The sequence below is a fragment of the Saimiri boliviensis genome, chromosome 15 (assembly GCF_048565385.1).
Source record: "Saimiri boliviensis isolate mSaiBol1 chromosome 15, mSaiBol1.pri, whole genome shotgun sequence".
NCBI lineage: Eukaryota > Metazoa > Chordata > Mammalia > Primates > Cebidae > Saimiri > Saimiri boliviensis.
In genome coordinates this window covers 8,515,864-8,529,951 of record NC_133463.1, presented here as the reverse complement: position 1 = coordinate 8,529,951, position 14,088 = coordinate 8,515,864, and the positions used below count along the sequence as shown (strand labels likewise).

The 14,088-nt window shown below is 35.9% G+C and overlaps 1 protein-coding gene across 1 annotated transcript in view; it reads right to left on the bottom strand.

Annotated features, from left to right (window-relative positions):
- Positions 1–14,088, bottom strand: part of RP1 (RP1 axonemal microtubule associated) — a 302,959-nt gene that overhangs the window by 142,775 nt on the left and 146,096 nt on the right. The window contains exons 18-19 of the mRNA XM_074386610.1: positions 12,930–13,107; positions 6,980–7,111 (exon numbers count right to left, since the gene is read on the bottom strand). Coding sequence (XP_074242711.1) covers positions 6,980–7,111; positions 12,930–13,107 — 310 coding nt within the window. The remainder of the gene's footprint in view (positions 1–6,979; positions 7,112–12,929; positions 13,108–14,088) is intronic.

Sequence of the window (14,088 nt, the reverse complement as noted above, 5' to 3'; positions counted from 1 at the left end):
AGGCAGCACTTAGGATCATGTTTCATATGCATTTCTCATTCAATCCTCATCCCAAACTTGTAAGGTGAGTCAAATGATGATGCCCATTTTAAGAAGAGGAAAAGAAGCAGAGAAGTTAAATAATATGCCCACGTCACATAGTAAGTAAACTATGGAATGTTTAGCTGCAAAGCACCTGCACTTGAACAAGCTTGGTGGGCATTCTGTGTTCACCTAAACATAATTCACCAGGATTGCAGCAGTGCTGCTAGCTAGCATCTGAGGGTTTCTTCTGCACTGCACATTATCCTAAGCACTTAACATTCATTATCATGTCACTTTCACTCAACCCTCATACTACTCCTATGAAGCGCTGTCCCCAAAAATCAGATGGACAAACTGGGACTCAGAAGTGAAGTGACTTGCCCAGAGTTGCACAGGAAGGAACAAAGAACTAAACTTCAGACTCACTCAGAGCAAGTGTGAATCCCATGCCATTTACGTCAGAAGTAGCTGACCTGGGAATGATCACAAAAAATGATCCAACAAAATTTTATGACATGGTCTAATTTTCAAAACTCAATGTTACAGGTGAACATTTGGCCACTCTGCCTGACGTTTCTAGTCAAACATACTTGGAATTTCCTCAGGCCTCAGGTAAGTGCATTTCTAGATCTCTACTGACAAAAAGACTCCACAGCACATCCTCATGGATGAGTTCCAGAGAGAAACTGGTGATCCTAGGTCAATGGCGGACATTTTAGGACACCGATCATTCACTTACTTACTATCTTATGGATATCTCAGTCAGCTAACATAATCACTTTTACTTAATTCAAGAAAACTTGAGTTCCCATTATTTGCTGGGCACTGTTTGGCTCATTACTCTCATAATAACTGATGAAAAGTTTGAAAGATAAATAATAAGAGCCTCACCCTGGAGATACATGCTATCCCATGGCAAAAACAGACATATAAATATCTGGATTTCAAACATTCAAATACCTTCATGGAAAAGTACTGCAAAGTTCAGGTGTAGCAGAGGGCAGGAAGTAAGTAATTGAGGAGTGGGCAGAAAAGGCTTCATAGAAGGAACCTCAGTGCTGGATGTAGGAAGATGGCTCAGAATTTTGCAGAAAGACAGGAAGAGAATTCTAGACAGTGGGGACGCATTCCCAGCATGTACACAGCTTGAGGCAGCAGGCATGCTGGAAGAATTGCAGGTGCCAATGTACAATTGACCATAAGATATTATGTGTGAAGAGGACAGACAGGAATGTGAGGATCATGGAAGGCACTGGCCAAGCTGGAAGGCAGTTGGCATTTCCTTTTGCAGGCAACAGAGAGCCAGTCACAATTTTAAAGTATGGTGGTAGTATGAGCTGAGTATTAGAAAGATAGGTCTGAAACAGGGTGAACTGTAGCAGGAGGAGACTGAGGTCGGGAGGCCAGTGAACAAACAATAGACGCTGAACAGTGAACAAACATACAAAGAAACAAACTCTAAAGTGGGATCAAGAGACCACGGTTATTTAATCTGAATTTTTTTCCATGTCCGTGCATGAATGAACACCTATCTATGTGTGTATGTGCTTAGCTTGTTTGTTTGGCTTAATCTGCAAATGAGTTGATGGTCTCTGAGGCCCCTTATTCCTGCAGTAACATTTTCTTGCATCATTTGCACAAAAATAATACATTGTCAGGGTATAATTGTATTATAAAAATTGACAGCTAAATATGATATAATCTATAATACAGAATGATGTATTAAAGTTTGTACTGTTATCAATTAAATATGAAGGCCATGTAATATCATGATCTTTTGGAAATGAACCAAAGTCCATTAGTCTCAGACTATAAATTTCTGCTGAGAACTGAGAACCATAAAAGCAGTTGCTCTTGATGACCAGAAGTTTAAAATACTCTAAGCTAGGAGAATATTTAATGGGGACCCTGGATTAGTCAATAGACTCCTTCATGGTCACCCTAAATAACATCCATGGTACATAAAATGTATTCAGATGACTCAAAAACTTCTTCTGTGGGGGTGACTGAACAATTTAATTAAACACCAATCAGGCTGACTCAGACCAAAAAGAACAAAAATTGCTAATCTACCTGTGTGCTGCTGCTGTTCCAATGAAGCACTAGTGGAAAAAATAAATTATTCATAGAAATAAATAACAAATTGGCTGATTCTAATAGTTCATGGGTTGATTAAAGTTAAGGTCAGAAAAAAGCATGAATTACTATCAGAATGTGACCATAAAAGGACAGCTTGTATAGCCTCTGTATGCTATTCCAAGATAGTATTTGAGAAAGCTAATTAATTCTAACGTGCCATTGAAACCAACTGAAAACAAGTTTCTTAATATTTAATAGTGCAATATCAGAAAAAATGGTCACTTTTAAACTCTAATTTGAAAACATATAATCTAGAAAAAAAATAAGACAGTTAAAGCATTCCCCTATAGTTATCTTACAATGGAAGAAACTACTTCTAGGAAATTAACATAGTCTTGTTTTATTCATAAATTATCAGTTTCTCAATTAAGGTATACAAAGCACAGGAAGCACAAAGCTGGTAGAGATAACACAGCAAACAGGGTCAAATAGTCAAAGGCATTCTAACATGCTTGCACACTGGATTAATACCAAGAAGATAAAAACTAACCAGTATCAAGGTAAAGGTCTGTGTCTTTGTTGAAACATCAGTTATATGTTTTAAACTGAAAGGATATTATGAGTAAAATATCCGAATGATCTTAATATAAACCAGAAATGCAATAAAACTGTCTAAAACATGTATTCCAAGCTGAGACTGAATTAACTGATGTCTAAGGTCCCATAAAAGGAATACCATTATTCTAAACTGTTCAGGTTATATGAGAAGACAGGTTCCTACTTGGAGATTCATACTATAAGAGAAATATTCATAAAGGTGAAGAGTCTAAAACCATATATAAGGAACTATTAAAACAATATATTTGACACAGATGAGAATATACTAAAAAGAAATACTAAGAATCCACTTTCTGGTATATTTACATACATATAAGAAGAATATGCTGAGATGTAATGAGAATATACTAAGGAAAAAAAACAAAGGTTGTTTTACAGAAGAGGTTATTGACTTTTTTATAGGCCAAAAGACTTTGTGAGTAGCTTTTCTGCTCAACATAGGGAGTTACTTTCAAGTGATTAGGATTATTTGAAATGGAATGGTTTATTTCTGCACCCTTCATGTGAACCTCTACATTGCTTATGATGTGTCAGACATCCCTTTAAATCCTCATTCTATGGTAAATTCTATGAAGACTTACACCACATTGACAAGACAATTTACAACAGCATAAGCATCAAAAGAAAAACTATACTTCACTCTGGATGCCAAGTGCAATTTTTTTGTATTATAAAGGACACAAAAATTACAACAAGAATAAATATAATCTATTACGTTGTAATTCCATATATGGGAATTATTCTAATGAAATAATATATAGATGAGCATCCATTAAAATTATAATAAGAGAATGGTAAATATGTTATGCTACATCAATACAATGGATTATTTGTAGTTATTAAATTTTATTTAAAATATTTATTAAGAAAAGTGCTTAGTACCTTCTAGTAACTGAGAAGACTACAAAATGATATATCTAATATAATCTGTAAGTGTGTATACATACGTATATACACAAGTATAAATACATTTTAAAGTGCTCTTTGGGGGAGTAGTAAGATGATATAATTTTAAGGTTTTCCTGTATGCTTCAGAATGAAATTATTTTTAGTCAAAGTTGATCTCCCAAGATTTTTCAGAATAAATTTACTGACTACTGCTTTTAAGAAGGACTTCAACTTAATAATAGATTTTTTTTTTCTGCCCAGGTTTCTCTGTTTTAAAAGTATTGGCACCTAAACACATTTAAGAAAATGCCATGGCTGAGACTTTGGCACAGATGAGGATTTGCCTGGCAACACTGTGGAGCATGCCACCACAAACAGATGATGGAGAGCAGGACAGCTGCATGGCACCGTTCAAGTGCCCATACACAGAGACAAGCGACTGGAGTTGAGACTTACGTAACATTCAGCTTCCTGGGTCTTGATTTTCTCATTCACAAAAACAGGTAATTGCCAGAAAGATATGTAAGGGCAATTTCAGTTCAGAGCATCAAATCATAAGTGTTCTCTTTTTATATTCAGTTTGAATGTGTTTAAATGCAGTGTTCCCAAACTTAAAATTATGCCGAAGTAATGTACATTCTCACTTACATAATTTTTTAAATCCGAGTTCCCAAAGTATTTCTGAATGACGTGGTATCCTAGACTTGCTTTAAAATAATTAAATGAGGACAGTGTAGGGCATAGCAGGAAGGATCATAACTAAAACAGGATGATGCTTATGTTGATCACTGTTGAAACTGAGTGATGGGTACATGGGTGTTCATTTGTCCATTCTCTCTACCTTTGTATGTGTTTAAAATTTTCCACAATAAAAAGGTTATTCTAAAAAAAATAAGACTCTTTCCTCAACCAACAAAATTATATCATAATGCAGTTTAGACCTAAAGGAAAACTATGCAAATGTAATGACACTATATCTGCACTTAACTACTACAAAATAACTATTTATTATCACATATGTGCCATTTTACGTTCTAAATCCACTTGCCCATTTAATGTAGATGAGAAAAGTTCCATCTTTCTTCTTAATAAATAAGCATTTTGAATAAAGACAGAACAGTTTTATTTTATCTATAATTCCTCATTCCCAAAACTATACATCTTGCCCTATCCCAAAAGTGGAATGACATAGTCTCATTCTTCAGGAACTGACAGTTGTTTTTAGATATCTTTAAAAGTAGAAAATACATTTTCTAAAGTGTTTTTTCAACTAACATACTTTAATATGGACAGCTAATGTAACCCAAATCTATCTTGACAGCTAAGCTGCAAAACCAAGAGGAAAGTATTTCTTATAAGAAGCATCTTTAAACTACTGCAGTTCTTTGATAGAGGTAGAAATAAGACAACCAAAGGGAATCATGATCTAATTCAGGCGTCCCCAAACTTTTTACACAGGGGGCCAGTTCACTGTCCCTCAGACCGTTGGAGGGTCGCCACATACTGTGCTCCTCTCACTGACCACCAATGAAAGAGGTGCCCCTTCCTGAAGTGCGGTGCGGGGCCGGATAAATGGCCTCAGGGGGCCGCATGCAGCCCGTGGGCCGTAGTTTGGGGACGCCTGATCTAATTACTCAACAACAGATGAGAGACAGCCTTCTAGGGAATATTGATATATGAAGACATTTTTTCCTCACTAAAGTCATGGGCACTAATAAAACCACTCCCACGGCAATAAAAGAAGGCAAAATTTAACCATATCTTGAGCATTTTATAGGTGATATTTGCCTTAGAGGAGCTTCATCATCTGGACTTTCCAGATTTCATATCCGAGGCCAAAGTCTGTTCCAGGCCAATGTTTTAAAAAGTTCATGAAGAAACTGAGCTCAATCTCCTCAGTCTTTGGCCCACTCACCATTTCCACTCCATTGCCATTAACTACAATGAAGAACTTACAAGTCTTTTTACAACAAATTAATGACTTAAATTTTATTTTGTGTCTAGTACGCCCTGGATATTTCCTTCATCTCAATTGTCAGGTTTTGCCTTCCATTTTTGTGTGATTGTTGAATGTTTATCTGAACAGCTCAGCTATCAAATTCAAGAGGGCAGAGACCAACTCTGTTTTACCCATCACTGTTTTTCCTTACATCTGACATTTAATCGGCATGCAATTCATATTTAATGTTGAATTAAATTAAATAATTATTTGAAAAGGTCTATGTTTATCATGAAGCCCAATTTTGTCATTTTTTACAAATTACTTGGCCTGCCTCAATAAAAAAATCCTTAAAAATTTAACAATGATAACATTTTAAAAACATTTTTCCAGAACAAATTTTCATAAGACACATAGAAGGTTTTCTCAGAAACATTTTGCCACTCATTAAAGAAGTATCTATACCCAGAGATTTCAGCTAGCATGCTATTTTCAACCAAGTCAAATTTTACTTGAGGTGGCTATCTCTGATTTTACTTCCTGACAAAAGACTGGATTCTGTTGTGAGAAATTTTAACTAAGCACATGTTTCTCATTCGGTGTGATTCTTCATATTGCGCCATGGATTCGTGACATGACATGGAAATTAAAAACTGGGACTAGTCCTTTGCAGCAAAAATCAAAAGGCTAGCTTCTCTTCCCTATGTTCATGACCTAATAGCTTAGGATGGCCAACAAAAGACATCTATTATATTACTATCTGAAAGAAAAGCTAGCATACCCAGTAACTAATTTCTTTAAATCACTTTTTTTAAAGGTAACATTATAATTTATCTGTCTCCCAAGACCGATTTTTTAAAAATAGTCCCTGAAAGATGGTCCCCTATTTCATTTTACCCAAAGATGACTAGATTCTGATACACAGAATTTGTCAGATATCATACATTATACTTCCCAGTGTGGTAAAAGGTAATACATTTAAGAGCAAGAAAAATGATCAAACAGACTAGTATAGACACTAGAAATTTAAGCCGCTGGGACTGAGAGCACTTTTGTCAAGCTTCAATTTGTATACCAGAGAAATCAAAATTATTTTTGTTGTTGCTTAGACTTTGGTGAGAATTTAGCATTTTTCATAAAATATATTCATATTTTGTGGGTGATAGTCCAATCAAATGTTATAACACTATATTCTTTTCAACTCATTGTTTTGAGTGAACATTAAGACAAAGAAACACATCTAAAAATATATGTATTCTTTGTAATATAAAACTAAGGCATAAAAAAGCAAGATAACAGCTTATAAGCAGTTCATGTGTTATAACACAATATATACTATAAAAATAACTTGATAGTCTTCCTGAGATGGCCACAGGAAGAAGTAATGCAGGCAAACAAAGCAAAAGTCGGAAAGGAAAAGCTGTGGCTTACTTGCAGTTGAAGAAGGTAAGGGACTCCTCGCCTCAGATCCTGCGAGTATTTTTTTCTGTGTTTTTGACTCATGGATCTTTTCTTCCTCTTGGCTGGGTGTTGCATACATTCCCATTGGGTTTTCTCTGCCAACTGAAATTAAGATTTTAAAAGATGCCATCCTTTCAAAATCACTTGTTTCTTCTCAGAATACGCACCATATGTTCAGCTCTACAAGTTTAAGTTTTGCTATTGTTTCCGTTTCAATGCCTAGTCAAATTTCTTTACTCAGAATTACATAGTTAACCGAAAATGACTTCTTATTCTTATCAGCCGACTGTGCATGCATGGCAGCCCTATAAAGCCTATTCATTGCTTTGCAAATCCAAACGATGGTTTAACATCACAATATGAATCAAACAACTTATTCAAAATGTTTTTCTTATCGATTCTAAATGAGAACTTCTTTGACAATCTTGTACTTTGCCTTGCTTTTTGAAAGGGGAAACTGACTAAAACATCATTCAAACAGGATTTCATGTGACCTTACTGAACCATGCGAATCAACAAAATATACACATATCTATAAGTAATGAAAAACATTAGCTACTTTTCTACCTTTTACTTAGAAGCAAGTTGTTTTGGAGTCTTGTTTAGAAATAGGTATCTCTAAGTTAGTTAAATAATGACTTCAACTTTATGGTATATGCTCGTAAGTGCTATTTATATTTAGGATTTCAAAATTCAACTTGTTTGTGTTCATTTTCTAGGATCAGGCACACGATGGTTATTCAGTTTTTAAATGGTGGTAACTCACACTATGAATGTCAGGCTTTAGACTTCTCATGAGCAACAAAAAATTATGTAAATTTTTAACTCCATATGTTAAAGAGTAATAACACTTCTTAATACCACGATTGCAGCCAATAATGTAAGATAACTCATAAAGTAAGAAAACATAACCTCAAAGGTATGGTTAATAGAAATTAGCAACACTTGTCACACAGGGTGATGGCTCAGACTAAACAATGCTGGTGGCTAAAGAACAGCCCATGATTACATTGTTATTTATATCCTTCAGGCGTTATAAAATATCATTTCAGACAATAATAAGCTTTTAAATACTGATCCTCCTAAAACATAGTTTTCCCATATGGTTTATATACAATGCAATGCTAAGACACTGAAAATCAGTGCTAATACAGGAATTTTAAAACATTAAAAAGATAGAAATAACCTGAAATATGTTCATAGAGAATAAACAAATAATTGTAGAGAAAAGAAGTTAAGGTTCTTATATATAACTAAGAGTTCATTTACCAACGTAATGTAGAAATCTAGGACCTACAAAAAGATAAACTATCTTCCAGTCACTGCACAGCACTAGGAACAAATCAGTGTTTAAGACATGGCTTTTGACATTGATGGGGTTACAGCCCAGAGAGGGAACACATAAACATGACCTCACATAGATACTGATGAGTGCTTTTACTGACACAAGCACAACATACATAGGGACTACAGAGGAGAAAACAATTAACGTGCCAGTCCATTAGGAACAAGCCCAGAGGAGGGTTGCACAGTAGGGCCAGTTCTGCAGAACTGTGAAATAAGAATGAACGTTTTACCTCTCTTCCCCACACTGGCTTCTTGTTAATTTTACCTCCACTTCTCAAAAAAGGACACCAATATCTTTTTATATGACACAGTAGTAGGGAATTCAGAAAGTGGAAGACATTTTCTGGAAATGTCATCCAGCACGTTCCTATCCCTCTGTAGAGAAGGCTTCCCGCTTTGCCTTTCGGCCAGGTGGGTTACCGAAAGATGTTTAAAAGCCAAGTACGAAAGTGACCCTCCAATAATACAATACTCTGAAATGGAGCAACTCCTAGTAGCTCTTTGTCTGACTTTTACAATTGAAAAAAAAGGTGAAAATTGTATCACTAGCAACGTAAAACAAATCCTGTGGTGAAGGTGAAAGAATCGGAGCTGCTAGGTAGAGACATTATCAAAAGGTATACGTTACATCTATAGCTAGAATTGGATGATTAATGAATCACTTCAGGTAACATCTCACTACTTCCAAAATTTAAGCTGTATCAAGATCTACTAGACTATAAAGGCAGTTACTCTGAAGATCAACTAGGAAAAGTCTTTTGTTTTATTGAATAACTTCTATTTTAAAAGTAAAACAAGCTAAAACTTATATAATATCAATTATTACAGTGTCACATTATTAGCGGATGTATATTTTAAATCCATATAGTCTATTTTATCATCTGAAACATATTTTGTCATATTTTCAAGACTGTAATACACATAGTTGGAACTTTATGAATTGAATATATGACAGTATTTCATTTAGATTTTTATGCTTGAATGATCTTAGCAGACTAGAATAAAGCAAAAATAAATTTTCCAAATATATTTTTATGCAAACTTCCATAAGATTGAACCTGAAAGAAATTCTTATTGTAATAAAAATGTAGCAGCTGAACCATATCTTCAGTCCTGCATTTTTGAGGGGTAACTAATAGCCAGAGTCTCATGATCTGTATACAGAGGATGGCTCATACCATAAAACAGGGCTGGAATTACAGCAAGAGGAGGCAAATTTCTGTGTAAAAGTTAAGTCACTGTTAAAATATTTCTAAAAATTTAGATATGTTCACTCTTTCCTAAGTATTCTATAAAAGTAACAGTATACTGAAGTTAATGAAAAGTGACATGTTACATTGATCTACAGTTGTTTAAAATCATACCTAGCAGTATGGTCTTACTATATGGAATTATAAATGCAGGCTTATTATCTGGAGGGATAGAAATGAAGAAAACTTTCAAATCATCCACATATCTGAACAAGCAATGGAGAATCTCTGTGGGCTCAGTATAATAACTGATCACTTAAGCCCAAGGGGTCAGATCTTTTCACACTTTCTCTGTATCTAACTGCAAATATAAATTCATGAAAATAGAGAATGAAGAGGATTTACTGCACAAACTAGCAAGAACAGCTAAACGGTAGTGGGATAAATGACTTTTATTATAAATTTCCAATACACAGTAAATTAAACCAAATCCTTACCAAACTGTAGATGAAAAAATCAATCACAGAGAAATGATATATATCATTCAAAGAGGTGATGAGACGGAATCTCACCTTCCAGGAATCTATCAACTCTATTTAAATCATAAAAAAATATGCCATGAAGTGCTGTTCCTCTCTTTAATAATCATAACAGTAAATACTTACACAGCACTTGCTGAGTGCCAGTCACTACTCTAAGCATCTTACATATGTTAATTCACATAATTCTCACACCACAACTGAGTGAAGACACTCTTGGTCCTCATTTGACAGAACAGAGGCATGTGGTCCAGGAGCTGTGAGAGCATGCCACTGGCAAAGGGTGCCCTCCTACCGCCAGGATCTTGACACTGGCAATCTGGCTCTTGGAGCCTGTGTGCTGAAACCCCACCCTTGTCCCTCTACCCTGCTATACTGCTAAGCCTCTTGCTGTTAGGTAGGTGGACCCTGCCAATGAGACTGCCCTCATCCTGGGCTGGACAGAGCTGTGCTGTCCAAGTGATTGTGTGCAACGTCAGGCCAGGCAGTGTGTAGACACTAACTTGAGGTGCAATGGCTTCCAGGGAACCAAGGGTCACTCATTCAGGTTGCATGCCTGGGGGCAATAGGTGAAGTCTCTTGGGTGATGTAACCTTACGACCCTCTTCCTACCACACTCTCCTCCCCTATCCAAGTCCCCTTATCACTCAGGGTACTTCACAACTTTAATTTTGCTTTCTAGACAACCAAAAGGAAACGTTTACACTGAAAAAAAAAAAAAAAAAAAGGTTTCAGCTTAACTTTTTTGGGGGCTGCTTTATCTCTATATTGGAATATAAACAATTGAAAACTCCCAAATGTTTCAAGTGAATTTTTTGGGGATAGGGTAGTAGGGTAGGTTCAATCTATTATATGTAGAGAGTCTAGTTAGAAAACATTCAAAAATAATAAAATGACTTCAGGAATTACTATATATTTTTTTTTTTTTTTTTTTTTTTTTGGCAGCTGGAGTGCACTGGTGGGTTCTCAGCTTACTGCAACCTCCACCTCCTGGGTTCAAGGAATTCTCCCACCTCAGCCTTCCCAGAAGCTGGGATTACAGCTGTGCACCATCACAACCAGCTAATTTTTTATATTTTTAGTAGAGACAGGGTTTTGTCATGTTGGCCAGGCTGGTCTCAAACTCCTGGCCCCAAGTGATCCCCCCATTTTGGCCTCCCAAAGTGCCAGGATTATAGGCGTGAGCCATCAAGCCCAGCCCTACAAACTTTTATATAAACCTTCTGTCGCTCTTCACAAAATCCCCCAAGATAGAGTTTTTAATACTAAGAAATCCCAATGGAATTCTCTTCTGTGAAATTGGAAAGTATTATTTTGGATTTTGAAGGAATGTTGATGCTTTCAAACCCTTCCCGAGAATTCCTAGGATTCATGAATCTTCAGTAAAATTTCTAACGCAATGTCTCCTGCATTCTTGCCCACGTTAAAGCAGGAGTCTGCCTCCAGTAAACATAAATCATCCATGCTTTAGTAGCAGAACTAAATCGTAGGGGCTGTAAAGAAGAATGGCTTTGTTTCTACTGGTTCTTTTAGTACTAATACCCTAAGGTTGACAAATGTGGCCTTTTATTATCTCTATGTCTTGCCATAAACTACTTTTCTTCTCACTTCATTTTCTATTGTTTCCATCTCTTCTTTTTCACCTTTTCATCTCTACCCACTTCCTGGTCATTTCTATTTTCTCCCTGTGCTCTTCCAGCATGGCAGCTGTCCCCTGCTAGCTATTTCCCACTGCTCTTTTTTCTACTCCACCCTGTATCCTTCTGCTAGTTTTGAAGTCACTTGTTTCCTCTCAGGGCTCCAGAGGCAGGTGGTATATGCATGGTGTATATTCCAAGAAGGAATGCCACTCTGTGCCAACCTGTGGGAAAACAGAGGGTGGAGGGAGTGGTGGTTTGGATGGCAGTAAACTCAGGTAGGCTAGCCCAACAGTTTGAAAAATTTGGAATAAGGCAACTAAAGGCTGAAAAAGAGTTAATGCAGACAGGGTGAAGAACAGAGCCAGAGATACCATCGTGTTACATCTTGTTCATTTTGTTCCTATTCTAAACTATCTTCTGCGGGATATCATATACACACATACAGTAAACATGGTCTCTCGTAAGCCAACAGAAGCTAAACAAAAGTAGACTAGGGAAGAAAATGACACAAAAGCCCAAATTCATGGAACCACATCAAGCAAAAATTAGACAGCAAACTAAACTTCCAGATAATTGAAACATACAATACAGTTACTTCACTAGCCTTTGTGTTCAAACACATTTTAAAGTTTGAACACAAACACGTTTAAATAATGTCCTCGTATTTTCATTTCAATTTGCTAGAGAACATGAACTTAGATATGACAGAAAGCAGTGTCAAAATATTCACATTCCTGTCCTATCTTGAGAATTTTTTCCAAAACCTATTTTTAATCCAAATCCCATTTGTGTTGATCTTTATTCCATATCTTTTTATACTGAAAGCATTAAAAATTAATAGCAATGAATCTGAGAATATTTCTAACAGCCTCATCCCTCTCTGGGTATATAAAGCTATCCTTAAAAAACAAAGATTCAAACAGGCACATTTACACAGAGAACGCACACAAACACACACACAAAATTTAAAAAATTATAAAGAAGTTCACTGTAGCAAACACTCTATACCTAATATTAATTACTGAAAACTTGAGGCAACTGGTCTTCATTATGTTTTCCTTCTGTTGCTTCTGGAATGATAGCAAACAAAAAAAAAGCCTAACAGTAGAGATTTGCTTAGTAAAAATGTGATTAAATTTTCAGACACCGTATATAGACCATCATAAAGCAAACCAAAAATCAAAGTATTTCAGAGTAAACATACATTGGATGACTTGTGGATAGAAGCAAACATTCGTATCCTTGGTATAAATCATTGGTTTTGCCTGCCCATCTGACTGAAGTCCAACGAACAATCCTGGGCTCTTTGTAGATTCCAGGCTTACAGATGCATTCTCCAAGTTCTCCTTAATTTTAAAATGACAGCTGACATCTCCTGTACCCTACAATCAATACAAATTATTCAATAAATGTGAGCAAACCCTAAAAGACAGAATTTAAAACCAGTCATTTTACAAGAATATAATTTTGTCTCATTTTGAATCACCATGATAAATCTAGAGCCTTTCTACATAAATTGTACTGTGTGCTCCATCCTATTTCACAAGATCCAGAAACAGAGACCACACGATGGGTGAAGGCACCGACATATGCCTTTGGACAAAAAGCTCTGAATAGCATAAGAGCTTCCAATAAGGAGAGTGGTGTATGCCATATTTCAATTCGGAGTTGCTCACTTCTATGAGTGAACATAGAACATTAAAATGTAGAACTTTCCTTCTAGAAAATGCTCTAAAATGGTGGGAAAAGGACATGCTTAACACAAGTCAATTTACATTTAAATGTAAACCAATTTTCTGTGCTACTCTGCATTTTCCAGATGGAATGTTCATAAACAGCATGCACACAAATGATGCAAAGACTGTAGAGGAAAATATTCAAGAATCGGGTGCCTAGCTGTAACCTACACACACTCAGATTATTATAACATTTCTCCCTTCTTTAAGCCATTTATAATGTCCTATTAGAAAACATTTCACCTTTCATCGTTTTAAAATTTTCCCTATAGGATTTCAGTCCTAACGAGTTTTGTGAGACTGGATTAAAATTTCCAGTAGCCACTATTATTTTAATTGTAATATAAATCACATTCTGGTCTCCACTCAACTTCTTGTCAGTAAGAACCAAGTCAGTCTCTCTCTCTTTTTTATAAAGTAAGCAATTTCCATCTTATGTTCTTGTTCTGAATTCTATAAGGTTCTGGACTTGATTTGTTCATGGTTGAATAGAGAAGACAATCACATATATAGATAATAAGTAGGGGAAGATGAGCTAGGGGTAGGGATAGAAAATTTCAGGCAGAGGGGCACCACAAACTAAGACAGAGAGATCCTAGGCAGCATGGTGTATGGATGAACAAGCAC